General features: G+C 40.6%; 1 protein-coding gene across 5 annotated transcripts; it reads left to right on the top strand.

Moving 5' to 3' along the window:
* The first annotated feature begins 216 nt into the window (after window positions 1–216).
* Window positions 217–20,845, top strand: C1HXorf38 (chromosome 1 CXorf38 homolog). 5 transcript variants are annotated; one of them, XM_042859179.2, is made up of 8 exons: window positions 220–494; window positions 6,434–6,568; window positions 9,211–9,333; window positions 9,465–9,614; window positions 13,757–13,939; window positions 18,444–18,615; window positions 19,110–19,194; window positions 20,502–20,845. In XM_042859179.2, exons 1-7 carry the CDS (start codon window positions 279–281, stop codon window positions 19,157–19,159), a joined length of 1,029 nt encoding a protein of 342 aa, XP_042715113.2. In that variant the 5' UTR covers window positions 220–278; the 3' UTR covers window positions 19,160–19,194; window positions 20,502–20,845. The 5 variants fall into 5 exon arrangements, with proteins under 5 accessions (XP_042715114.2, XP_005301808.2, XP_042715113.2 ...); XM_065578907.1 differs by having other exon boundaries at window positions 221–494; window positions 19,110–20,845; XM_005301752.5 differs by having other exon boundaries at window positions 446–873; window positions 19,110–20,845.
* Window positions 20,846–26,059: the final 5,214 nt, after the last annotated feature.

Raw genomic sequence — 26,059 nt, forward strand, 5'->3', positions numbered from 1 at the left:
AAACCAGGTGAAACACCTGTATTTAAAATAAAACGCATGATTGTTTCCACACTTAAGCCTGGCCCTGCTAGTTCGCCTCGCTGCAGGGGACGGTAAGGACGGGCCGCGCTCAGGGACCTTGCAATGCCCACCAGCTCCTCTCTCCTTGGGGCGCGCCTGGCTCTCAGCGGCCGCTGCTGGACGCCGGACGCCGCTTGGCCTCCCGCCGGGCTGAGCTGCAGGGCGGAGCCGGGGCGGGGCCAGCCCGGCCTCCACCTCCCCGGCCGGCGGCGCGGGCCATGGCGCTGGCGGAGCTGGCCGCGCGGCTGAACTGCGCCGAGTACAAGAACTGGGTGAAGGCCGGGCACTGCCTGGTGCTGCTGCGGGACGCGCTGCAGCGCTTCGCCGGGGAGCAGCTCCGCGCCTTCCACCGCCAGCTGCTCGCCCGCAGCCCCGCCCGCCTGGCGCCCCCGGGCCGCCTCTGCCGCGGCCGCTGCCTTCCCCGGGGCAGGCAGGTGAGAGCCGGAGCCCGCAGCGCGCTCAGCGGGAGGGGAGGTGGCTCTTGATGGGCTGCAGGCAGCGCCCAAGTGCTGGGGGTCCATCGGGGGGAGCGGGTCCCTTACAGCCCGTCCCCGCCGTTCAGGGGCGCGAGGCTCAGCCTGTGCACGTTGTTAGCCCAGTGTGTAGCCACTGCCCCAGCCCCCTGCTAGGGTTGGATGTGGTCCTGGAGACTTCGTCACATGACTGTCTGCCATTAAAGATTAGTCTTGAATTCCTGGAGACTCCAGGACACTCCTGCAAGGTTGGCAAGCCTGTGCCGCGTGGAGAGCACCACCCTTGCACTGCCGGCAGGAAGTCAGCATGGCCAGCTCTGGTGATGTCATTGTGTGTCTGGTGAGAACAGTCTTCTTAAAGCTCCAGTTTCTGCAGTGTGGTGATGATGAGAGATTCTGGACTGTCATTTGACCTAAGTTTTTAGCCCTCTTGGTTGCAGAGAAAACCTTGAAAACATGATCTGAGAGCAGCCTGAAGGCTCGAGAACAGCAGGCAACACCCCCCTCCCAGCATGTTACTTTTTAAAATTCTAATGATTTTTAGAGGGCTGATTCGTGAATTTTGAACACTTGGCATCAGCAGTGTTATGCATGGCACTGCTGCTTAAATCAGCACCAACAAATAGAGGAACTGGGCTGATTTTGGGAGGAGGTGTTGGAGTTTAGGAGCAGAGCACAGAGTTGTGAGCACTGTGTTGTTAGACCATTATCCTTTTCTCCTTGTCTAGTTCACTCATTTTTTGAGTACCTTAGTTCTTAAAGTTGGGGGGGGGGGGGAGGCTGCTTCTCTTCCAGACCTACATGAGAGACTTCGCAGTGCTACCTGCACAACTTCATTTACTTAATCACCGACTACAGTCCCAGGAAGGCTGCAGGATTGGGCCCTCCCTCCTTCCTTCACATCGGGGTTCCTCATGGTTAGCCCAGAAAAGAAGTTCTAGGTGGGATGTTAGACAAGAAATTCAGAGATGGAGAATTTCTTTGCTTTCTAATTCAAGTTTTATGGTCCATTATTATCCCAGCCATTCAATTTCTGAGTCCAATATTGGCTCAGAAGAGAGTGCTATGGGACTGACTGGGTCTCTACCCTGCTCCTTCTGCGGCTTACTGTGCTCTCATCTACTAGGCACTTAACTGCCTGAAGTCTTGTTGACCCTTGTATTTGCTCTCAAACTCCTGTCTCTTTGCATGGCATACATAGCCATTATACAGAGCTAGATATCTTTTTGTTGTTTTTTGAAGATCAGTTCTGATTAGGGCTGTTGATTAATTACAATCAATTTGCGATTAACTCAAAAAAATTAATCGCTATTTAAAAAATTTATCACGATTAATCACAGTTTTAATGGCACTGTTAAACAATAGAATACCAATTGAAATTTATTAAATATTTTTGGATGTTTTTCTACATTTTCAAATATATTGGTTTCAGTTACAACACAGAATACAAAGTGTACAGTGTTCAATTTACATTTTTTATTACAAATATTTTCACTGTAAAAATGATAAAAGAAATAGTATTTTTCAATTCGCAACATACAAGTACTGTAGTGCAATCTCTATTGTGAAAGTGCAATTTATAAATGTAGGGTTTGTTTGTTTTTTTTGTTACATAACTGCACTCAAAAACAAAACAATGTAAAACTTCAGCACCTATAAGTCCACTCAATCCTACTTCTTGTTCAGCCAATCACTAAGAAAACAAGTTTGTTTACATTTACGGGAGATAATGCTGCCCGCTTCTTATTTACGTCACTTGAAAGTGAGAACATGTGTTCGCATGGCACTTTTGTAGCCAGCATTGCAAGGTATTTACATGCCAGATATGCTAAACACTCATATGCCTCTTCATGCTTTGGCCATCGTTCCAGAGGACATGCTTCCATGCTGATGATGGTCGTTAAAAAAATAATGCGTTAATTACATTTATGACTCAAGTCCTTAGGGGAGAATTGTATGTCTCCTGCTCTGTTTTACCCACATTCTGCCATATATTTCATGTTATAGCAGTCTCGGATGATGACCCAGCATGTGTTCATTTTAAGGACACTTTCACTGCAGATTTGACAAACGCAGGAAAGTACCAATGTGAGATTTCTAAAGATAGCTATAGCACTTGACCCAAGGTTTAAGAATCTGAAGTGCCTTCCAAAATCTGAGAGGGATGAGGTGTGGAGCATGCTTTCAGAAGTCTTAAAAGAGCAACACTCCGATGCGGAAACTACAGAACTAAACCACCAAAAAGAAAATCAGCCTTCTGCTGGTGGCATGAGAGTCAGATGATAAAAATGAACATGTTAGTCCACACTGCTTTGGATTCTTATCGAGCAGAACCCATCATTAGCATGGACACACGTCGTCTGGAATGGAGGTTGAAGCATGAAGGGGCATGTGAGTGTCTAGCATATCTGGCAAGTAAATATGTTGTGAAGCCGGCTACAAAAGTGCAACTTGAACCCTCATTCTCACTTTCAGGTAACTTTGTAAACAAGAAGCAGGCAGCATTATCTCCTGCAAATGTAAACAAACTTGTTTGTCTGAACGATTGGCTGAACAAGAAGTAGGACTGAGCGGACATGTAGGCTCTAAACCAGGGGTCGGCAGCCGTTCAGAAGTGGTGTGCCAAGTCTTCATTTATTCACTGTAATTTAAGGTTTCGCGTGCCAGTAATACGTTTTACATTTACAGGGGCAAGCGGATGGAATCTCAGACTGGCAGTGGGCTGAGTGAGGCCGGCAGCCGGGACCCCAGGCCGGCAGCAGGCTGAGTGGCTCAGCCTGCTGCCGGTCTGGGGTTCCAGCCCCTGCCAGCCGGGGTCCTGACTGCTGGCCCCACTCAGCCCGCTGCTGGCCCGGGGTTCTGTCCAGCCAGGCCAGCAGCGGGCTGAGCAGGATCGGCGGCAGGGACCCCAGGCGGGCAGCAGCATGCAACGGTAAATCAGCTTGCATGCCGCCTTTGGCGCGTGTGCCATAGGTTGCCGACCCCCTGCTCTAAACTTTTATATTGTTTTGTTTTTGAATTGCAGGTTTTTTTGTACATAATTCTACATTTGTAAGTTCAACTTTCATGATAAAGAGATTTCACTACAGTACTTGTATTAGATGAATTGAAAAATACTATTTCTTTTATTTTTACTATGCAAATATTTGTAATCAAAAGTAAAAAAGTGAGCATTGTACACTTCGTATTCTGTGGTGTAATTCAAACCAATATATTTGAAAATGTAGAAAACATCCAAAAATATTTAACTAAATGGTATTCTATTATTGTTTAACAGTCCGATCAATCACGATTAATTTTTTTAATCGCTTGACAGCCCTAGTTGTGATAAGACTTTTGTTTTTATTTTCCACCAAAGAGAAAGAAGGGTGAATACAATAGAACTTCAGAGTTATGAACTGACCAGTCAATTACACACCTCATTTGGAAGTGGAAGTACACAATCAGGCAGTAGCAGAGATGACCCCCTCCCCTCCAAAAGCGAATACAGTACAGTACTGTGCTAAATGTAAACTATTAAAAAAAATTAAGAGAAAGGAGCATTTTTCTTTTGCATTGTAAAGTTTCAAAACTGTATTAAGTCAATGTTCAGTTGTAAACTTTTGAAGAACAACCATAATGTTTTGTTCAGAGTTACAGAACATGTCAGAGTTACGAACAACCTCCATTTCCGAGGTGTCTGTAACTCTGAGGTCTACTGTAGTAAGTGTTAGTGCACATGAAAGTGAAGGTTTAATAATACTGGCTAGGGTTGGGCATAGTGGAAGCTTCTCACATGGCTTCTTTAGTACTCTTCTGAGGAAAAACTGATGCTTGTGCCAATCTATGTAGGGTAGTTTAATGTTGTGAAGAAAGCTTCCCCTAAGCACCATAATGAGATTCCTCATCTACTTTTCACTCATGTTAATTTATTGTAACAGTAACGTAGAAATATGAACATTGTGTTAGATACCACTTGTGGATATTGTAATTATCTAAAAACAAGCATTATCAACCCAGGAAATTCAGAGTTATGCTTAGATATAAAAGAAGTCCAAACAAATTAACGGTTCAAATACGAATCAAAATACTCAAAAACCAGTGGGAGAACACTTTAACCTGTCTGGTCATTCAGTGACAGACCTGCGGGTGGCTATATTACAACAGAAAAACTTCAAAAACAGACTCCAACGAGAGACTGCTGAGCTAGAATTGATATGCAAACTAGACACAATCAACTCCGGTTTGAATAAGGACTGGGAATGGCTGAGCCATTACAAACATTGAATCTATCTCCCCTTGTAAGTATTCTCACACTTCTTAACTGTCTGTACTGGGCTAGCTTGATTATCACTTCAAAAGTTTTTTTTTTCTCTTAATTAATTGGCCTCTCAGAGTTGGTAAGACAACTCCCACCTGTTTATGCTCTCTGTATGTGTGTATATATATCTCCTCAATATATGTTCCATTCTATATGCATCCGAAGAAGTGGGCTGTAGTCCACGAAAGCTTATGCTCTAATAAATTTGTTAGTCTCTAAGGTGCCACAAGTACTCCTGTTCTTCTTTTTTCAAACAAATTAAGGTATAGAAATGCAGTAAGGACACCCAAACTAGCTTGACTACTCTATAGTAACACCATGAAGAAATTAAATAAATAAAATGTCTTTTAAAAATCTGTTTAGTCTAATCTGGGACTACATTCTCAAATGCCTTAATCATGATCCTATTGTTGTTATGATGGTGTCCGCATACTCCATTATTAAGCTCATAGGGCCAAAAAGGACTAAGACAGGATGAATATTTTAAAGTACCTATTTTAATTAATAGAAACTAATGAATGAGTTTACTTGTACATTCTCAGAAAATTCATTCTGTGCTCAGAGTAAATTCCATAGTCTTGTAGAGGATATACAGTGTTTTTTTCATACATAACAAAGAGGTTGAATTTCTGCGTTAAGTGCAAAATTAAATTCAACTTCAACTGTGGAAGCATGACCTGTGACTCCATAATATCCAGTAATAATAATCACTATTATTACATACCAGAAACAATGTATTGAGAGCTGGCAGTTCACTGATCCTCTCTGTTAGAGTACATTTAAAAAACAAACAAACTCTGTAACATAATTCAAGATAACAAACATTCACTTTAGTGTTCTTCAGTGCCACCCACAATTATTTATTTGTGCAGCCCTATAAGAGTGCTGGGTACTATATTAGACCTACAAATAAAACAAAGTTTCTGCCCTGGGGAGTTTACAGTCTAATTCACAGACACATTTAATCCCTCTGCCCCACAAAGTTAATGACAAAGGTGGAAGAGGGTTTGTATGTGCGTGCACATGGAGAAAGAACAATCAGAAAAGTTAAATTGGAATAAACCGTTATACGCTTTAGCTGTTAGGACATCCTTCCCAAATGAAAATTCCCTAAGGATTCAACCATGTTCAGATATGTCTTTTATTAACCCTAATGTAAATTGTAAGGAAAAAATGCATAACTTCAAATTCTGCTGCTAAAGCATTCTTCTCTTTCACCATGGGGTTTGTCACGCAACCCTCATTTGAGACATCTGGTTAGCATTGGCCTCAACCCTGGATAGGAGAAGCTTCAGACTCATTTCTAGTTGAGTCCTGACTCTCGTTGAACCCAGGTCTCTAGAAGTGAGAGGCTACTGCCCTAACCTACTGTATTTATTATACCGAAATTCTCAATTACATCTCTGCGTAACAGTTCAGCGCTCTGCATATGAGAATCTGTGCATTTGATCAAATTTCTGAATGAACATTCCTTGAATCCTTTTTCTAGCCTCTGCTGCAATGTAGTAATAACCCTGTGCACTTTTTAAAGTGTAATTTAAAGGGTGCAAGTACTAAGGTAAATTACATTGGTTTCTTTCCTATTTTTTTTTCTTTTTAGTTTCAGTCCAGCTGTTCACTGTGCACAGAGTGGAAAAAGGAGATTTTGAATCATCACACCAACAGGAATGGAGAAGTTCACTGGGGAAACTGCAAACCTTGGCTTTGGCCTTCTAGCTCATGGGAACTTGCAAAGGTAACGTAATTAAATTCATTGTTTAGAAGAATCACACTTGGGGTCAGCTCATGTCCTCACTTTCATTCATGTGTGGTTCCATAATGAATTCAGTTTGGCTGGATAGGAGTCAGGGCAGGATTTGGACCTATGGTGCAATCCTGGCCCTGTAGAAGACAGTGGCAAAACTCCCATTGTCTTCAGTGGGGGCAGGATTTCATCCCTGGAGAACAAACTGTTGCACATGTATTGTCCTTTTTTCTTGCTAATAGTAGACAAAAGGAAAGGTTTCAGGGGCTAACCTTGTGCTTTTCCATGATCTGAGCATCCAAGTCACTACCCTTTTGGGCTTAACCAACTTGATTTCATTTTTATTTCATCCTGGATTTGAAAACACATTGACTAGGCTTAAATCCAAGCCAGTGTATAGCAATATTTCTTAGTTCAGCCCAAAGAAATATAATGAAAAGGTTTTAGGAATAGTATTTGGTAATATTTATTGTGTTGTAAAGTTCAATGGTACCATGCAAAATTGTTGGCATTTCTGCTCTGCTTCCTGATTTGCTGAACATCCTCTAAAATAATCACTGACTGAAACATGGTCTGTAAAGTACTCAGTAATGTATCTATATTCTCAATGGAATAAATACTTGTAGTCTCACAGATCTCTTTAAAGAAATCCCTTAAAAGTGAAGCTCGTGCATCAAAAGATGAAGTTCAGTTTAAACTATTTAATTAAAAAAGGAAACCCCTTAAAAGTAGCAAAATAACACACAAACTTTTATACTAACTAGGCTACTTCATCTGTCTGAACCAATGTGTTGGTGGTAGTGGTCTGTGCAGGCAGGCAGTTAACCCAGGGTAAAGTCCCCATATAATCCCAGTGCTTCATTCTAGAGGATATTGTAGCTGGGTAGTGTTCCGGGAATAGGGGTGGTATGATGTGCTGGTACACGTGAACAACAATGCATCTGAAGTGAAAAGTAATATTCCCCCTCCCCACCAAAAAAAAACTTCCTGGTTTTGTCTGCTATTGCAGATACGTGTATTTAAAATATCGTTTTCCCTTCACTCACTAATCTCCCACCCGAATGGCTGAACTTGCACAGCTCTGTGCTCAACTTGATGGGATACATTTGTTTGTCTGTAAGGCGATATCTGATGTGGCACTGAAAAGTTCAATTGCAAAATGTCAAGGAATGTTCTAGGCATTGGTGGGGAGAATATCAATTTTTTTGGTGAAAATCACAAAAGCAAAAAGGTGAAATAGGGGACACATGATGCCCTGGCATCTGGTTAGCAGACCTAGCAACTTTAATCAGATCTGTTCTGGTCTATTGCTGTGGTTCTCAACCTTTCCAGACTACTGTACCTCTTTCAGGAGTCTGATTTGTCTTGTGTACCCCAAGTTTCACCTCACTTAAAAACTACAACTTCAACCTCATTAACATTCTTGTACGCATCAGTAAATGACATACACAATGTATTCGACATGCATTTTATCTGCACATCACGCTATCGTAAAATACAGTATATAGAGCAGTATAAACAAGTCATTGTATGAAATTTTAGTTTGTACTGACTTCATTCGTGCTTTTTATGTAGCCTGTTGTAAAACTAGGCAAATATCTAGAGTAGTTTATGTACCCACTGGAAGATCTCTGCGTACCCCCAGGAGTACACCTACCCCTGGTTGAGAACCATAGATCAAATAACTGGTTGATGGCAGCCATTAACTCCTTCCATTGTAACAATACCCCCGCATCTCAGTTCTGCCAGCCTCTCAATACAGTTTAAGATGTTGACATCCTGAATGACTTGCCTCCTACTCCATGGGGGTGTGGGGGGCAGGGGCAATGGATTCTTCCTAAAAGTGGTGGAGCTATGAGGCCCTGCCCCCTCCATGGCCCCTGGCCAAGCTGGAGCCGAGTTGGGGAGCCCGGGCCCCTCCATCTGCCTGGGGTGGGGACACAGGCTTGGGACTGCTCTCGAGCCCCACCAACCCCAGGCAGGTGGAGGGGTGGGTCCCCACAGCTGCCCAGGCTCCCTGGACCGGGCTCCAGCTTCTGATCTGGCCTGGGGGTGGGGCCTTGGGGGGGAAGAGGAGGGACAGGGATCCAGACCCATGGTGAAAAGTGGAAGACTGACCCTGGTGGGGGCGGGGGATTTGGATGCATAAATGGTGGGAGGGAACACAGAGCCCCTGGGATGAAGGAGGGAGTTGGAGGTGTGGGGTGTCCCTGAAATAGAGGGGGATAGGAGGGTGGCACAAAAGAAGCTCATGCGGGGAATGGAGGGAAGAGCTGAGCCAACACAAGCTTTAAAGTGTGCAACTCCCTAGTGATGCAGGGAAGTCATGAGTGTGTATAACTATACGATATGTTATAGTGTTCATTTAGCATTGTGACTTCATTGCAGAATCAAATAATCAAGTGGGGAAAGATTTAAGGGTTGTGAAGGAAATAACCATTTGCTTGAACACATTGTTAATTGGCAAATGTAGCAAGTGACGTTGTAGAGATTGTGTTCTAGTGTATTGCATTTACTTTAGGCAATATCATTTTGAAACATAAACAGTGCTTATAGGCAGATAAGGAAATCACACATTTGTGTACTTCCTGAAACCAAAAATGACATTGGTATCGTGCACTTTTGTTATGTAGGCGTATATGCCTCGTGGGCAGATGGATATTTCTGGACCAGACAAGTGTGATGCAGCTGCTCTTCTAAACCTTTTCAACTTTTGTGATCACTTCAGTGGTATTGACCAGAAGAAAGTCAGAGAGGTAAAATCTACCAGACTATTTCCAAGAACTATTTTTAATTAATATATATTCTGTAAAATACTGTAGCTTGTGTGGTGGGATGGGTATGGCCGTCATATGACAGTGCTCTTTTTCTTCATTCTCCTGTTTAGGTGATTAAGTGCCGCAATGAATTAATGCATTCTTCAGAAATGAAAGTTTCTTCTTTATGGTTGGAAGAGTTTGAAAAGAAGATTCAGAATTTATTAAAGGAACTCCAGAATGTTCCAGAAGTTATGACAGCTAGTACAAGGATAGAAAAGGTAAAAGAAATAATTCTGATCTGTAGTTTTTTGTTATAAATTATAGGTATAATCCAGTACATTAGAAATCTGCAAGGACTTTTAAAAGTCTTTGGAATTTCACTGGGGGTTTATATTTTTCTACTCTGTTTATTTAAATGTCCAGTCTCATTGTACATTACAAAAAGAGTCAAATATCTTCCGTCAATGGGACTGTTCATCATAGGAAGCACTACTCTCCAGTGTTTGCAGGTTCTGGGTCAATGGTAACTCACCACTGTAAATCAAATATTTGCGAGGCTGAGCAGGAAACAGCCCTTTTCTACCAGATGTTTTGGCCCTGATCCTACCGTCCATCCAAGTTCTGTTTGGCACAAGACCTGATTGGTGTGGCAGAGGTAGCTGTATGCCACCTTTGAGCTTCCCCAGTCCCTGGACTGCTGGGCCATTTGTTCCTCCAATGCAACCATCCATGCTCCTTCCTCCAATGTACCCTCCCTCTATGAGGTAGCTACGCTAACCTGCGTGTCTCTTCATATTCATATACAGATCAGAGATTTATCTCGCCCTCCCCTCTGTACTGAAGTGACAGCATCTTCCTAACTTGCCCTCTGAATGCAATCCTCTATCTACTACTGTAAGCAACAGAGCTGAATCTGCCCCATCCATCTATCTTGTACCCAGTCTAGAAGTAGTTATTTATCTAATTCTCCTCCTGATGTTGGGTGAGACCATGCTACTCGCAGCGCAGATATCCCTCTCGCCTCTGTCTTCTACATAAGTACCAGCTACATGCCCCAGAGTGTATCATTCTTCTACACATGCTCTTGTCCTACCTGTTTATATCTAGAGATCATAGGGGAGTTGGGATGTTCATCCAACTTATTACTTCTTCCAATATTAAATATTACAGCTGCTTTTCAGGAGTTTAAGAGGTTATATAGATCTGTGTTTACTTTTATATGTGGCTGCTGCACAATGTGGTGGGATGAGGGGATAAAATGAAAGGTTTTCTGCGCCACGCCACCTATTTGCCAACAGGTTTAAGTGGCAGTTGGGAAGGTGGTTTTAAGGGAATATTCATTTGAGGAATTGGTCTGTGCAGAAAAGAACTGAAATTGATCATGTTGCCTGATAAGTGGAAATGTTGGTAGGATTTTCTGGGCTTACGTCACTGTTACTATTGCTTATTTTCTGTTACTAATCGACAGAATAGAGTGGTTTTATTAAAATAGACTTTTGAGCCTGTGACCGATGGACAATTTTCTGCAATATCCTGAATGAACTTTATAGAATTAAGCTACACCTTACTGAATTAGGTTTACTACTTTTGGGTCCACTGTATGTGCTGTTGTGGCATTATATGCACCTGCTCTGGCAGGACGGGAATGCTAATGAAACTGCTCCCTTATCAGACCTTTGATGCTACCCCTTGGAGAGGTTGCAATATACTAGTTCAAACTGGATTCTCCAGGGACCAACAGGCAAAGAAAGGATTTTTTGATAAATAGCCTGGTTTTAAACTGGCTCAGGTTCTGCTTCCTGATCCAGCAAATGGACAAGATCCCTCTCCACAGAGGGCCCCAATTCTTAGGGTAGGGCTGGAAAGACTGGGCCTGCTGAGGCCACGTAAGACTGCATACTAGTTCTGAGCTGAGGCGATGATGAACTTGTATCCAACAAGAAATCCTGTGGTAAAGTGTTGAAGGACTGCTCCTGAAGCCTATGGTGCAGCTGGGGTGATCTCTGGTAAACTTATTCGCATGCATGTAGCTTCTTTTATTGTTTTTAATATGTTCTCTCGGTAGTGCTTTTACCTTCAGAATAAAGAAGGCTTGCATAAAAAGAGCTGTGAGGTAACATACAACTGTTGACCATCACTCTTATCAGTCTCTGAAGAGAAAGCAAATAACTGTGCTTGGGCAGCTTGTCTCTGCTGGGAATAACACAGTGAAGATAGGGAACTGTGCAGCCTAGAAATATTCCATTCTGACCGGGGTGAGACATCGATCTCTGCCCAAGAAAGGCAACGGCTGGAACTGTAAGCCTGAAATGTGGGTGCTGTTGCTGGACCACACAGGGACTACAAGTGAGTTGCCCTCAACTGTGACAAAGCCCATTAAACAAGCTCTTGCAGCAGCACTAGAGAGAACAAAATTATTTTTCTTTCATTCTTCCCTATAAGGGCTGTATGTAAACTCCAAAACTGTCACCACAGCAAGCTGATAACTTCTGACACTCAGTAGGCAGTACCCCTAAATGTCCAAGAGATACAGCCTTTGTCTGTCCTATGTCTTTGGACCAAGGCTACAGACTGAGAATGGTTCTGAGCTGTTTAATTACACAATACAGTGTAGTTTTCATAGATGCTTCCTTTATACACATTATCACCAATCTCTACCAAAAGACTGACTTTTGTGTAAAAAAAGGGTAGAGAGAAAAGGGAATGAATGTGGTTAAAGGGCACGGTATAACGACCATCACACCAAGGGGGTTCAGCCTCTCATAGTGTGAACAATACCACAATGGACACATTATTTCAGGCATCTCTTCCTCTCCCATTCTCCATCACATGGACCACCTCACCATCTTTTTTCTGTTGCATAACACCCCTGAGGCAGCCACAGCAATTTCTTACATGAGAAATAACAGCAGGTGTATGGAAGTACATATTTATGTTTCTGTCTTTGGAATGATAAATGCTTTGTACTTTTCAAAAAGAGTTACTCACATTCTCTCCTTTTCAGGGTGGCTTCATTTAACTCAAAGCAATTTAAATAATTGATTTTAATTTTGTTTTGCATTGCATTTATACTTTTTAGTTACTTTCCTAACGAAAGGTTGAGCCTCACTGGTTGGGAACCATTAAAACATATTGATCTGCAACTAAATACAGCCTTTGTACTAAACGTGGTACATCTTTTTTGCTAATCAAGAACATATGCTATATTTATACACATTTATTTAAGCAACTTAAAGAGCTTAACATACATTTATTCAGATTCTTAACACTTAGATTTTTTTTATTAGAAAATGGTGAATGGTGCATTTCTTATTTACTACATTGATTTTTTTTTTTCTGTCAAGCTCTATTTAGATATAAATTCAATTAAAAAAGCATTTTTTTTTGTTAAATAAAACTATTTTAATTGTGCTGGATACATGAGAAAAGTTTATCAAAATATGTTTGCATTTAAAATGAACTGATTTATTAAACAAAAGAAGTATTATCTGTAGTTAGTGAATTGAACTGATTTTCTGATCACCATGTCCTTCAAGATTTTAGAACTAGTAGAGTCCATCCTCTCACATCTAGCTTTTATTCATAGATTGAAAAAGGAAAACAAGCTTTTATGCTTTTTCAACTCCGATCTCATCCCAAGTTTTCCTAACTTTAAATGAACTAATCATTGAACTTAACTAGATGAATAAACTGAAATGAAAAAAATATTCTCTGCACCTTTTATTTTTTTAAAAATAAATCTGTATTTAATGTAAATTTAAAAAATCTGATTTAAATAATCTGTTTTTCTAAAATCATATTTCTAAAAATTTTTATCCAGCCTGTTTCTTTTACTCCTCCCTTTGTTCTCTTCCCCCCCGCCCCCCCATGCTGCTTCTCCTGGTGGAATATGAGAGCCAGCACCATGTGATCAGCCAGCTCTGTATAGACAGCTGTTTAAGAACACCTAAATTTAATCGCTTATGCATGTTGGAACAAATTAGCTGAAATCCTGAAATAACCATTTTATATGTACCCCATATATTCTAAATTATGGAGTTGGTGTTCCATATGTCAGTTTCATGTGCTTAGAGCACTAGACCTTTAACCTGGTGCCCACTGCAATCAAGACATGACACCACAAGTGCTTGCTTTGTGGGGTTGGAGGTAAAAGTTAGCCTAAAATTCACTTTGTACAGTTATAGAAATGAGGAGCTAGAAGTATTCAGGAGCAATGCTGATAAAGATTATAGAAAAGTATTTACAGATTCATTTAATCTGAACTCATTGCATAGTTAGAGTCCTTTATCACACTACTGAACCACAAAATGAAGGGCTGCTCTATTACAGTAGCATTAACTGGAGCTCTCTCTATGGTACTAGAAAGAGTGCCTTTTTAAATTTAATCACCTATTTCATTTTCCTCTTATAAACCAAACAGCTTCTGTCATCGGATTGGGCTGTTTATATACCAGGGGAAGAAGATCAGCCAGATGGATTGGAAGGAGAAACAGAAGTTTGCATGAGTGGGAGCCAAATAAGTGAAATAGAGATGGAATTAATAAAGGAAAGACTTAAAGAGATCTATCTTCTGGTAGAAGAGCAGGAGATGCTGTCTGAAGAGGTACTTTTAAAATTAAAAAAACATAAAAGAAGACTTAACGTATTAGTCAGATATTTAAAGGAAAGAAGTTATGGCTCATTCTGGGTAATGAACAGGATTCCTCTTTTGCGTTTAAACCAATATTTACTGGAAAAGGGCTAGCCAAGTGAAGGCAGGCTTACAGTTTACCATATAGTAAACTTGAAATCCCTCCAGGAGCATAAGAGATGTTCCAAAAACCTCCCACTTTAGTACTACATCTAGGCAGTTTGACGCTGGGATACGGAATGGAATGTGACTGCCTGCTGAGAGCACCTTTCCAGGAACTCCTAACCTTCAGCATTGAAGACTGGCTAGTTGAGGTACAGAAGCTGCTTGAAAATGTGAATACTGTATACAACATACATTGAATTTCCCTGATTTAACATGGCAATAATCTGTGCACAAGATCTCTGATATGCATGTGTCCATATAGTCTGCTTTTCAAGATGTTCTCGTCCTCTTTTGATATAGTTATGTAACTCCCTTTAGCATTAATAGCAGTTACATATTTGCACCTTGAATAGAACAGTTCCCTTAAGCAAACAAGATATCTTTGCTGAATTTTCCCCTGCACATGTTCTATATCTTCTTTAAATTTTTGTCCTAAAATTGATGGTGTTATGTGTTTGAGTTATCAGAATTTCTAAAGGTGCATTTAAAAAAAAAAAACGTTTGAAGGTTTTTAGCATAAACTTTTAATTGTCTTAAAACCTGCGTCTGCATATATAGCTGAAGGAAACACTGTTGGGAATTTTAATTTTAAAAAAGTTTTATTTAAAACAACATTTTTACAAAACCTAAAATTGCTTTTTTTTTTATTCTGATGAAAATGAGTTTTTTAAAATAGAAACATCTCCCTCCCATGTTTGCAAACATGAACATTGTATTAGCTAACAGAAACAAAATGAAACTGACTAGTCAGTTTTCCTTGTTGTAAATATGTAAAAAATCAGAGAGCAAACACCACAAAAGGAGAAAAGTAAACTAGGTTCAAATTATTTTGCTTTTAATACTTTAACCTTTTGTTAGTAGCAGAGGTAAGGGAAGACTTTTTGTATTTAAAAAAAAAAAAAAAAAAAAAGTCTTACCTTGACAGTAATCTATGAATTTTTAAATCTCTCCTCTATTTAAGTTACAAGAAAATGTTAAAAATGTAACCTTGCTCTCAACATAAGGCTTTGCACGAGCATGCTGAAAGCTGTGACAAATTCTGTAGATCCTCTCCAGGGACTGGCAGAAAGAGGGTTAACACACTGTAGTCAAGACTACAGGAGCTTGCTGTTACCCTAGTGATTGCCAGAATAACTGGACTGGGCCAGCTGTTATGTATTAATTTCCCAGGATACTAATAAGAGGGAGGTACTCCCAGGTGCTGTTGAGTGCCATGCACCAGGAGCAAAACCTTCCTTCCAGGCAAAGAGAAGAGGAACATGCTATCTAAAAACCCTTTCTTGTTTTAAAACAAGACTGAAACCATGGCTGCACAAAGCCTTTTTGAGCTCCAAGTAAGCCTTAACTGGGGGAAGGATTGTTTACTTTTTACAAGGCTCTGAACCCAGGCTGAAAGGAAGATTTTTTTTTTCTCAGTTTAAATTCTATGAGAAGGTATTAACATAAACAAGTAAAATAATTCCCAAGCCCTGGACAAACCTGGTTGAACCCATCTGGTGGTCTGTGAGACCTTGTGAGACTGTCTCAAATTTCATCTGACTTGTCACAATAGAAGATAAAAGCTATAAACAGGTTTGATTATTCTAGGGATAGAACCACACTTGTTGGGTGTCTTTTTAATTTTTTTCTAAGCACCTCTACATTATTCTTGCATCTTCAAGTAACCTGGAAAGAACCTAAAGTGAAACCTTGAGCAAAAAGCATTCTTAAAGGAAGTGAAACTTTGGCCCTGAAACCTGGACTCTGTCCAATGCATATGTAATTTCTAGCATCTCTTTTTTTCAGTGTCTTCTGTGAAGGGTATGTTGTCTGGATCTCCTTTTTCTGTTGTAAGAAATACCCCCCTTTTCAACAGTCTCAGTTGTTATTTACACAGCAATTCCTCCCCCTCATTCTGGGAAATGTGATCAATCTGTACATGGCTCATTCTCTTCCTCCACTGTAAATTAGGAAGTAAAACAAATGTTTAACAAACTTGGCATTTCTTTATCCTCAGTTGTCCATTCTCATTGACATCTTTATTGAACAAACTCAATTTTACCTTTTGCAAGTGTTTTTGAAGAACTGTGTTGTTGCTAGTGAAAATATTCTCTGCAGTTGAGTATTTCTCTTGGAAAAATGCCCTCAAGTTGGCTTTCCTTTATGCTTCAGTAAAAAACAAAATTGTTTACTAAAGTATGTAGCATGCATAATTCTCTTATAAATTGAATGCTTCTCAGCCCCAGAAGCACGCATGATATGCTTAGCATCCATAAGAAAACATTTTAAAAAGAGGGAAAGACTTTTGCCCTTTGCTGATCATCTCCATGTCCCACATTTCATATTTATTCCCCACTTCTGCTGTGCTCCCAAAGCGGAGTTGAGAATATCCCTTCAATACTGGTGCCATAGTTTCAGATTCATCTCTTTTGGGTCTAGGTGTTTTCCAACTCTCATTTTCCTGTTCACTTTGAGAGAGATCCTTTCATGGTCACCTTCTTCCCCTCCTCCTCCAGTCACCAAATATTTGATTTGCGCAGGTTGAAATTGACACTATTGGTGGTCCACAGACATAGTCTGAGAACCTTTGTCCTAGTCTACATTTTCCTCCCATCATCAGCTGCTTCTAACTTTTTAAAATTTAATTCTCTTTCTGTACACCAGATGTAAAAATCCTCATCTTAACCCAACGAGAATTTTTTTTTAAAGAACCCCACCTTTTCAAATAAAAAATCCTAAACAATAGTTAAATTAAAAAAAAAATCCTTCAACATTATGTCAGATATTTTAAACGTGCACGCCGTGCAAAGATGTGGCCACCACAGTGGCTGTACTTTGGCTTCCTTGCATGTGTGTAGTATATGCTGCCTGCTGGTCTCTGGCAGAGTTGGGAATTGCTTTTCCCAGGCCCTTCTTGCTGCATGTTTGAGTTTCCCGGAGCTGCAGTTGCTTGTACCATCTGAAAAGATCTCTTCTGGGATGAGCTGCCTCCTGTAGTCTCCATCTGTGAGCAGGGAAGACTTGATTACCAAAGACTGCAAGTGGATTTTCCTCTCACATCATCATACGATGAAGGAGGGGAACCTGCCAAAAATTGGGAATGTTTTTTTTTTTTTTCCCCAATTGAAATTGTAAATAGGCCAATATCTTACAAATAAATTTTACTTAACTCATTTCACCCTCACTTTTAAAAAATAGAGAGTTTAGATAGCCTTAAGTCTGTGCATTGAATTTTTTTTGCCTGTGGGGAGAGGAGAAATGAACTGGGAATATACATTCAAATACATGTAGCATGTGCTAGAACACACAGAGATGAGTCAGGATGAATTAAGGTTACTGTAACAACCATACGCTATAATTTTCTTGCTCTTCGTTAGTGTCACTCCACTTTAACAGAATATTAATCTACGATTATAGTTTAAAGTCTGAGACAATAAAATCATAGAATCAGAGAACTGGAAGGGACCTCGAGAGGTCATCTAGTCCAGTCCCCTTCACTCAAGGCAGGACTGAGTATTATCTAAATGTAAAATGTTCGGTGCATGTGCCATAACAGGTTTGGTAAGATGCACAGTGGATTTGTTTTGCTGTGAAGCGGTTCGGACTTCATTGACAGAGGCAGGTTTACAGTCCAATCTTGCATCAACGATTACCTGCCTTTGTCAAATTATCTGCTTACATGATAAAAATCCTTTGTCCACAGGGATGGTCCAAACAAGCCCTTTACGTGGACCAGTATCTTAAAGATGATCTATCTGAGTTTAAATTCTTCTCTGCTGAGAATTGTTAGGCAACCTGCCCACAGCTTCACGTGTTTCCCACATTCTCTGTCCTCGTTTTGCTGAAGCTACACTCCCACTCACCAGCTTTTGCTCTAAAAAAAGCTTAAAACAAATTAGCTCTTAAAATACATAGAGACAAGATGGGTGAGGTAATATCTTCTATTGGTGAGAGAGACAAGCTTTCCAGCTTACACGGAGTTCTTCAGGTCAGCTCTGTATAAGCTCAAAAACTTGTCTCTCCCCAACAGAAGTTGGTCCAATAAAAGATATTACCTCACCCACCTTGTCTTTCTAATGTCCTTGGACTGACACAGCTACAACACTGTATATTTAAAACAAATAAGAGTCTAATAGCAGGATTCTTTCTATATTTCTGGCCAGAAAATGCAGAAATCCTAAACAAGCCAACAAAAAAGCCTTTTTATAATTAGAGGAGGTGGAAATTATATGCTAGAGAGCAAATATCAAGGAAGTGTGATAGTTGAAGAAGCTTATATTGTAATGTTTTGGTTCCATCAAGATGTGGTTTTGTGTTTTTGCTGCTGCTGTAGAACTTAAATAGGATACAGATGACAAAGAACTTCTTAAAGGACAGCGGTGATCTCCAGATAAGTCTTCAGGCAGATATGCAGAGGCTAGAAGGCCTTGAAAAAGAGGGGTACAACCAAAGAAGATCTATGAAAGAGACCACGAAAGAATATCCCAATCAGGAGGAAGATGAAGGCAAGTTTACTCATTTAGGAAAGGTACTTTTCCTCTCTCTTAAGCTGTTGTGGATGTTACAAGCAAAAATTTGTAAAGGAGTTTGAGGAAAAGAGGACTGTCATGTAGAATAATTCTCTTTATCAGGATGTGTTGCTTTGACACGCTCGCTTTAGTGGGGCATCTCCCGGGGAACTAATTAAGCCATGATAATGAATGGCAGTGATTACTGCACAATGTTAGTGAAACTGTTGTTTAATAGGGACACATTTTGTCAGGGCCATCAATTGTAGTATTTCAGCAGGTGTGGAATTGTTAAGATTCAGTCGTCTTTACAGAAATGATCAAATACAGGTTAAAAGAAGGACCAAAGAGATAATCTGCGTGAGGATTTGTTCCACAGGTTGGGAACCACCAGGTTAAAAAGCATAAAAAATACTGAACTAAGAAACAAGTGCAACACTCGATTAGAGGAAGATTCACTTATGCTTTTTTTTTGTTTTGTTTAAATATAGGTTGTTCGTTAAAGAAAATGAAGTGTATTCCCAAAGAACAACTTTTGTGAAAGTGTCAGTGACTGCGTTTTGAAGAGAAGTTCCTGTAAGTGATTGACTTGTCAACACGTAGTCTGTCCTTCACTGAGTGAGGGTATGCCCAGCCTCTTTAGTGGCTTGGAAAACAAACTTAAAGGGTGAATTGTCATGAGATGCCTTTCTAAAATTTCAAAACTTCCTGTTGCGGTTTGATGATTTTGTTTCTTGGAAGAATGTCATGCACTCCTCCCTCCCCTCCAACCCCCGCCTCCTTTTTCAATTTCAAGAATGTGGAGAAACCTAGCTAGAGCCAGGAAATAAACTGTAGGCTTGAAGGAATTGATCTTGCAAGGGTATGGAAGACTGAGAGAAGGCAGTACTGAGCCACTGGGGCTTTGTTGTTGTTGATCCATTAAGGCAGTTAAGCTGAACAGAATGGATGTTGGGCGGCAAAAATACAGTCCCTAGCATATATCATGAGGCCTTGAGCAGCTGGCTGTAAGAGATATAGTTTCATTTGTTTCTGTGTCTGGGCCTCATAACGCCCTCTGTTCTCAGTTTAACATTGGCTCCTCAGTCACTTTGGTGTAAAGCAGCAATACTTAAGGGTGGCAGCAAAACCGTCTTAAAATAATTAAAGTGACCACTGTACAACGCTATACAACAGATTTACACCGTTCCCTGACCATGTCCTGTCTTTACTCACGGCACGGTCGTTTTTCCCATTCATGAGCGCTCATTGCAGTCTGGACATAGAGGTTTGCTTACATGATTCAAAACTGCATACATCTCTCAGTACCACGTGCAGACCACTGCACAGTTCTTGAGAAAGTGCTCATCACCAATGCTTTAACTCATCACCATGTTTCTTTCAGTGGTGCTTTGCATGGTCAAGTCCTATGTAGTTGCTTAACCCTGAAAACAGTGGATTCAGGATTTCTGCTAAATTTGCAGCTGTCAGAATCCTGTAGTACCAATTTTAATGGAGCAAAGTCCTGACTTTTTGTGCTTTTTTTTTATATATTGTAAATAATTTTTGCAAGCACAATAAAACATTCAAAAAAAATTTTTTTAATTATGCCAACAGATGATGCATTTAGTACTGGCAGAGCATAATTTTGTTAGATTATTTGAGATTATTAATTAATAATTTGAGATTATTAATCCCAGTTTTTCCCACTAAGAGCAAAAATATTGCAAGTGAGGGACACTGTCAACTAAAATAATCATACATTTATAATAAAACATTTAAAATCAATGACCTTCCAGAATACTGAAACTGATGTAATTTAAAAAAAAAAAAAAAAACAACAACAGGCATTTAAACCTTTTTCATGTTTTTGCTTTTTTCAATTTTATTTCTTTTCTCTTTAGCATAATGGAGATCAGCAAGGTCAGTTTCAATTTTGTGCAGTCCATATTACAATATTTCAGTTTTAGTGCTACGTTGTTGTTGTTGTTGTTTTCAGACACTATTTTTACTTAAATGTTCCCTGCAACTATTTTCATTAGATTTTATTTTTTAATGGAAACATTTCTATTAGTCTTAAGTTTTATAAAATCTCATTTTTACAAAATGTGAATGTTAAGATACATTTTGCTTTCCAGTACCCTCTAAAGGGTTGGCAGTAACATAAATGTATTTAATCTCTTGAGAGCTACCATTTCTTTTTAATAAAAACTTTGCAATCAATAAAAGGAACAAAATTCATATATTATAATGTGTAATGTTAATATTTGTGTCTCCTCTCCTCAGATTCATTGTTTTTGTTATTTTTATGTATATATTTGTCCCTTTTTCATGGCCTAGAAAATTCTTCTTTCTTTCAAGTTTCTGACTGGGTGACTGCTTTTGGGTGTTGCCGGAATTCACCAGCCTGCCTTTTGTTAGAATAGCGGAACAGGTGTATGGGAAGCCAAGTGAGCAGATGATACTTTTTTGCATTCACTCTTAAGGAGGTGGCCTAGCCTCACCTCCCTGGAGGTTCCCAGAAGCCAGTGATATTCCTTATTACTATAGTCTACACTACAATAGCTAATATTTTGAAAAGCTGACACTGTGTTGAGTATTGGCTACAGCAATTATTAGAGGTGTTCACTTTAGAAAACGGGTCTGATCCTGCCCCCAGTAAAGTCAATGGAAGTTTAGCTATGGAGATAAATAGGAGAAGAATCTAGCTCCCAATTGCCGTCCTAAGTTTGAGTTTGAGAAAAATTGGCACATTTTATTTTTTTACTATAGCAGAGAACAGGGATGACAGAAATAGATTCCTAGGATTTGAGATAGCTGTCTGAGCAATTTAAAGGGTTTTGAGGCTCAGTGCTGAAGTTCTCCATTAGCAAGGTTTTTGATTGACGATATTCCGGGCTTACTTGCTTTCCTGTATGATGTAGTAATAGTTGTCTGTCAGTTCAGCAGTGGTCTAAATACTGTAATAGATTATACAAGTATAGTAATGGACTCCTTTGTTCTGTCAGTTATTCTCACAAATGACTTTGACTCCAGCATTGTAAGTGACTACTAACAGGGAGGGGCTTACCACGTAAATAGAAATATACTGGCACTGAGGCCTTTCAATAGGCAGTAACCTCTTAATGAAATACAGTACTTAAATTGCTTTTTTTATGAAGCATATAACATTTACAAAATACGTTTTGCCAGAGCACTAACCAAGAAATGTATTCATTTCCAGTAACATGACATTCAATGAAGTGAAAAACCATCCTTGTGATGAATTGTATTTTACAAGAAGAAATCCTGATGCATCAAAATCCAGTGGCGAGAATTCAAAAAAGTTCTGATTCTTTTCAGATTCAGTTTATTGCTTAAATTACCAAAAAGCCAAGGAGAGGATATTCCCCATCCCTAAACCTAGGGTCTGATGCAAAGGCATCGAATACCCACCTTTCTTTATGGGGCACGTGTGGGTGTTCAGAGTTTATAGAGTCTAAGATTTCATTTAACAGCAACAAAAAGATTCATCTCTTCATAGTTGTGATGAAAACCATCCATATGTTAATAGAGTAACCTGCTGCAGTATTTTTTAAATCTGCAGAGAGCCTGAAAGAGTGACTCCGATGTATGACCTTCCCACCCCCCATTTAACTCATTGGGGGTGAACACGAAATTGATTACATTTAGATATCAGCATTCACTTTTTCATGTCTGAAGATCTTAGTGAATGGGCAAGAGGTGCGAACTGATGCTGCAGGGAAGGAAGTGAAGGGGGAAGAAAGGAGAGACAGACATAGGAGGAAAAACTGAGAAGGATGAAGAATGAAAAGCAGTGAGGGACATAAACAGCACTGCTCCTGTGGGTGGGTGTATTTTCCTACTGAGTGATGTGGTTGTGACTATAAGATACTAAACAAGTAACTAAGCTAAACTTTTATTGACAGTATTTAGTACATAAGGGCCATATTGTACCCTAGGTTTTGTACAAACCCCCACTCACTGGATGAATTGAGTATGTTTTCATAAATGTATGAAATTATGTTAAAAATAAAACATGGCCCTCTGTGATTGAGTTTGACATCCCTGTGCACTTTGACTGTGCTTATGCAGTGTTCTGGAGTATTACCATGAAAATCAGCAGGAAGTAAGTGATGTGTTGAGCCTGGTGATCGTAGGTAACAAGATAGATATGGCAAGGCTGGTTGCCGTAGAATCCATCATTGTGCCACGAATCTTGAGATTCCTAACCAGTAGGATGGTTCTCCTTATCCTCTGGTCTTGTAGCTGATGATGTATGTCCATGTGTCGTCATCATCAGGAGAGTCCTGATGTTCAGAAAGCTGTCATTAGCCAGCATTTGAGCATAGATGCACCCTAGCTGTGTCATCCCCACTATTCCTCCATCTGTCCCAGAAGAGTTTTCCTGATGGCTCATCTCAAATTGGTCTTAACAGATTCTTTTTCCTTAAGCTGCTTTTCCAAGCCAGGTTCAGAGCCCTGTTTATCAGTGTCTAGTTAAGGCATAACGTGGAGAGCATGCGCTGGAGAGAATCACTCCCTGGGCTGTTGTAAAAATTGATTGATCTCACCGGAGGCTGTCTATAAAAGATAAGGGGGAATGTCTGCAGGAACATTATGTGAGTCTCTTGATTCTGGTAATGAATGAGCCTACAGCAGCAGCCAGTGTCTCTGCTCTCTTTATAATAACAGAGCATTGTTGCACGGAACTTCCACACCATATATCCCCTCATCTGTCATGTGAGAAGCACAACACAGAAATCGATGTAGCCAAGGTAATTTAACAACTGAATCCTTCACAGAATCCACACTGTTCCTCAGCATGACAAATGTAATGATTTTCAGGAGTCATAAAGGGATACCTTGAAACCCTGTGTAGTATCAATGTCCTGTCTAGCCCCACTCATAAGCCTTTCCCCAAATCTTCAGCTGATGGATGCAAATCTGCCATTGCCACGTTAGCTATATACTTAAAGTGAAATCATCAGTGGACGTGCCATGGAGAAACCCGACTACAGAAGTGGTGTGTGGCATTGGAGCAGGTGCCAGGGGGAAACCTGAAGGTAGTGGGTTGGCGAATGCCAGTGAGTCTTCACTTATGCAGATCCAGTGACCATAAACTTGTGCATAGGGGTTATTGCAGGCTATGGTGGGTTCTAGCTGCAGGAGGAGGGATGTTGCTGAAGAAGACGCGAGAGCTAACTCTTGGGGTGAGTGAGCTTGTCTGTCTGGTTTTTCTCCTGGTTTGCTTAAAGTTTACACTGTGGTCTTTTGGGAATTGTGTGGTTGTGGGGGCCGGAGGCCTCCTAGCAGCTACCTGAGTGTGCATGAGCAAGGCTCTCACCTCTGAGCCTTGATCACCCTTTCTCTATGTGTTAATGAGAGGGCAGGGCTGACTAGGAGAGAGGGGCTTAAAAGCCAGCTGCTAAATAACCAAGGAGCAGCAAACAGGGAAGTTTGAGAGGGATTTTATAGGCGGGAGAGAGAAAAACATCATGGTTTGGAAAGGCTATATCACAGTGCCAACACTGCTCCTGGCTCCTCCACCTGCATCTGTGTCCAGCCAGAGAACCCAACCATGGATGCCTCTACCCATTTCCCTGTCATAGAAAGCCAGGCTGGGGAGACCATCCAGTGTGAGAGGTGCCTACTGATAGGCACCACAGGAAGTGTGCTGCCTGCCAGGGGCCTGTATCTGATACATTACAGAAGGATTGTCCAGGGTCATCGAGCCCTATGACTATTACCCCATACTGTTAATCTATGTAGGCACTAATAATACTGTGAGGTAGGACACTGAGCAGATCAGAAGTGACTATAGGACTCTGGGAGTGAGGGTGAAGGAGCTGGGGAACAGGTGGTGGTCTCATCAATCCTTCTGGTCAAGGGTAGGGACCCAGGCAGAGACAGACACATCCTGGAGGTGAATGCCTGGCTGTGAGGGTGGTGTTGCCAGGAGGGCTTTGGCTTCCTTGACCACAGGATGCTGTTCTGAGGGGGACTGCTGAGCAGAGATGGGGCCCACCTGTCAAGGAAAGCTTCAGATCCAGACTGGTCACCTGGTGAGGCGCACTTTAAAATAGGTTTGATGTTGGCAGGAGACAAAAGCCCACAGGTAAGTCCTGAACATGGAGATCAGGGTGAAGGGCTGGAATTTGGGGGGAACATAGGCAATCGTAGCAGGGGACAAAGGAGAGACAAGAGGGGACATAGCGGAGAAATCTAATGAACATCTTAAATGTCTATATTATTAATGCAAGAAGTATGGGGAATAAACAGAAAACTAGAAGTACTAGTGAATAATCACAATTATGACCTAACTAGCATCTATTGGAATATTGGTATACAAGAGTACAACTTATTCAAGAAGGACAGGCAGGGAAAAAAGGAAGGGGGTGTTTTCTTGTATATCAGAGATGTATACACGTACTGAGGTCAAGATAGAAGTGGAAGGCAGATCTGTTGAAAGTCTCTGGGTAAAGATAATTGGTAAAAAAAATCAAGGGTGATGTCATGGTAGGGTCTACTATAAGTCACCTAAGCAGGAAGAAGACATGGATGAGGCTTTTATAAATGACTAACAAAATCATTCAAAGCACAGGACTTGATGGTGATGGGGGATTTCAACTACCCAGACACCTGTTGGGAAAATAATACAGCAGGACACAGATTATCCAATGAGTTCTTGGAATGCACTGGGGACAAGTTTTTATTACAGAAGATAGAGAAAGCAGATAGTGGAGGAGCTATTCTGGATTTGATTATGACAGGGAGGAACTGGTGGAGAATTTGAAGGTGTAAGGCAGTTTGGGTGACAGTGATCATGAAATGATAAAGTTCATGATTCTACAAAATGGCAGGAGGGAAAACAGCAGAATAAAGACAATGGACTTCAAGAAGGAAGACTTCAGCAAACTCAGAGAATTGGTAGGTAGGATCCTGTGGAAGGCAGGTGAGTTGGCAGTTTTTTAGAGACATTAAAGGCACAAGAGCAAACTATCCCAATGCGCAGGCAAGACAGGATCTATGGTAAACGTGGCTTAACCAGGAGATCTTCAGTGACCTGAAACTCAAAAAAATCCAACAAAAAGTGGACACTAGATCAAATTATGAATGATGAATATATATAAAAAAAACAAAAAACCCCAAGAGCACAGAGGGACAAAATTTGAGAGGCTATGGCACAAAATGAAATTAAACTAGCTAGGGATGTAAAGTATAACAATAAAACATTTTACAAATACATGAGGAAGGCCAAGACTGAGCCCATTAATTAATGAGGAGAGAAAGATGATGACAGAAAATGCAGCAATGGCTGAAGTGTTAAATGCCTTTTTTGTTTGTTTTCACCAAAAAGGTTAGCAGTGGTTGGATGACTAACATAGTGAACATCAGTGTAAATGGGGTAGGAGCTGAGGCTAAAGAACAACTTAAGAATTATTTAGACAGGTTAGATGCC

Source organism: Chrysemys picta, chromosome 1 (genome assembly GCF_011386835.1).
Source record: "Chrysemys picta bellii isolate R12L10 chromosome 1, ASM1138683v2, whole genome shotgun sequence".
Taxonomy (NCBI): Eukaryota; Metazoa; Chordata; order Testudines; family Emydidae; genus Chrysemys; species Chrysemys picta.

What these genes read in the sequence shown, in the direction of transcription:
- C1HXorf38 (XM_042859179.2), top strand. Translation starts at nt 279, where the DNA reads ATGGCGCTGGCGGAGCTGGCCGCGCGGCTGAACTGCGCCGAGTACAAG. An exon ending in ACCAGAAGAAAGTCAGAGAG is followed by an intron (nt 9,334 to 9,464) that starts GTAAAATCTACC and finishes TCTCCTGTTTAG; the next exon opens with GTGATTAAGTGCCGCAATGA. An exon ending in CAATCAGGAGGAAGATGAAG is followed by an intron (nt 18,616 to 19,109) that starts GCAAGTTTACTC and finishes GTTTAAATATAG; the next exon opens with GTTGTTCGTTAAAGAAAATG.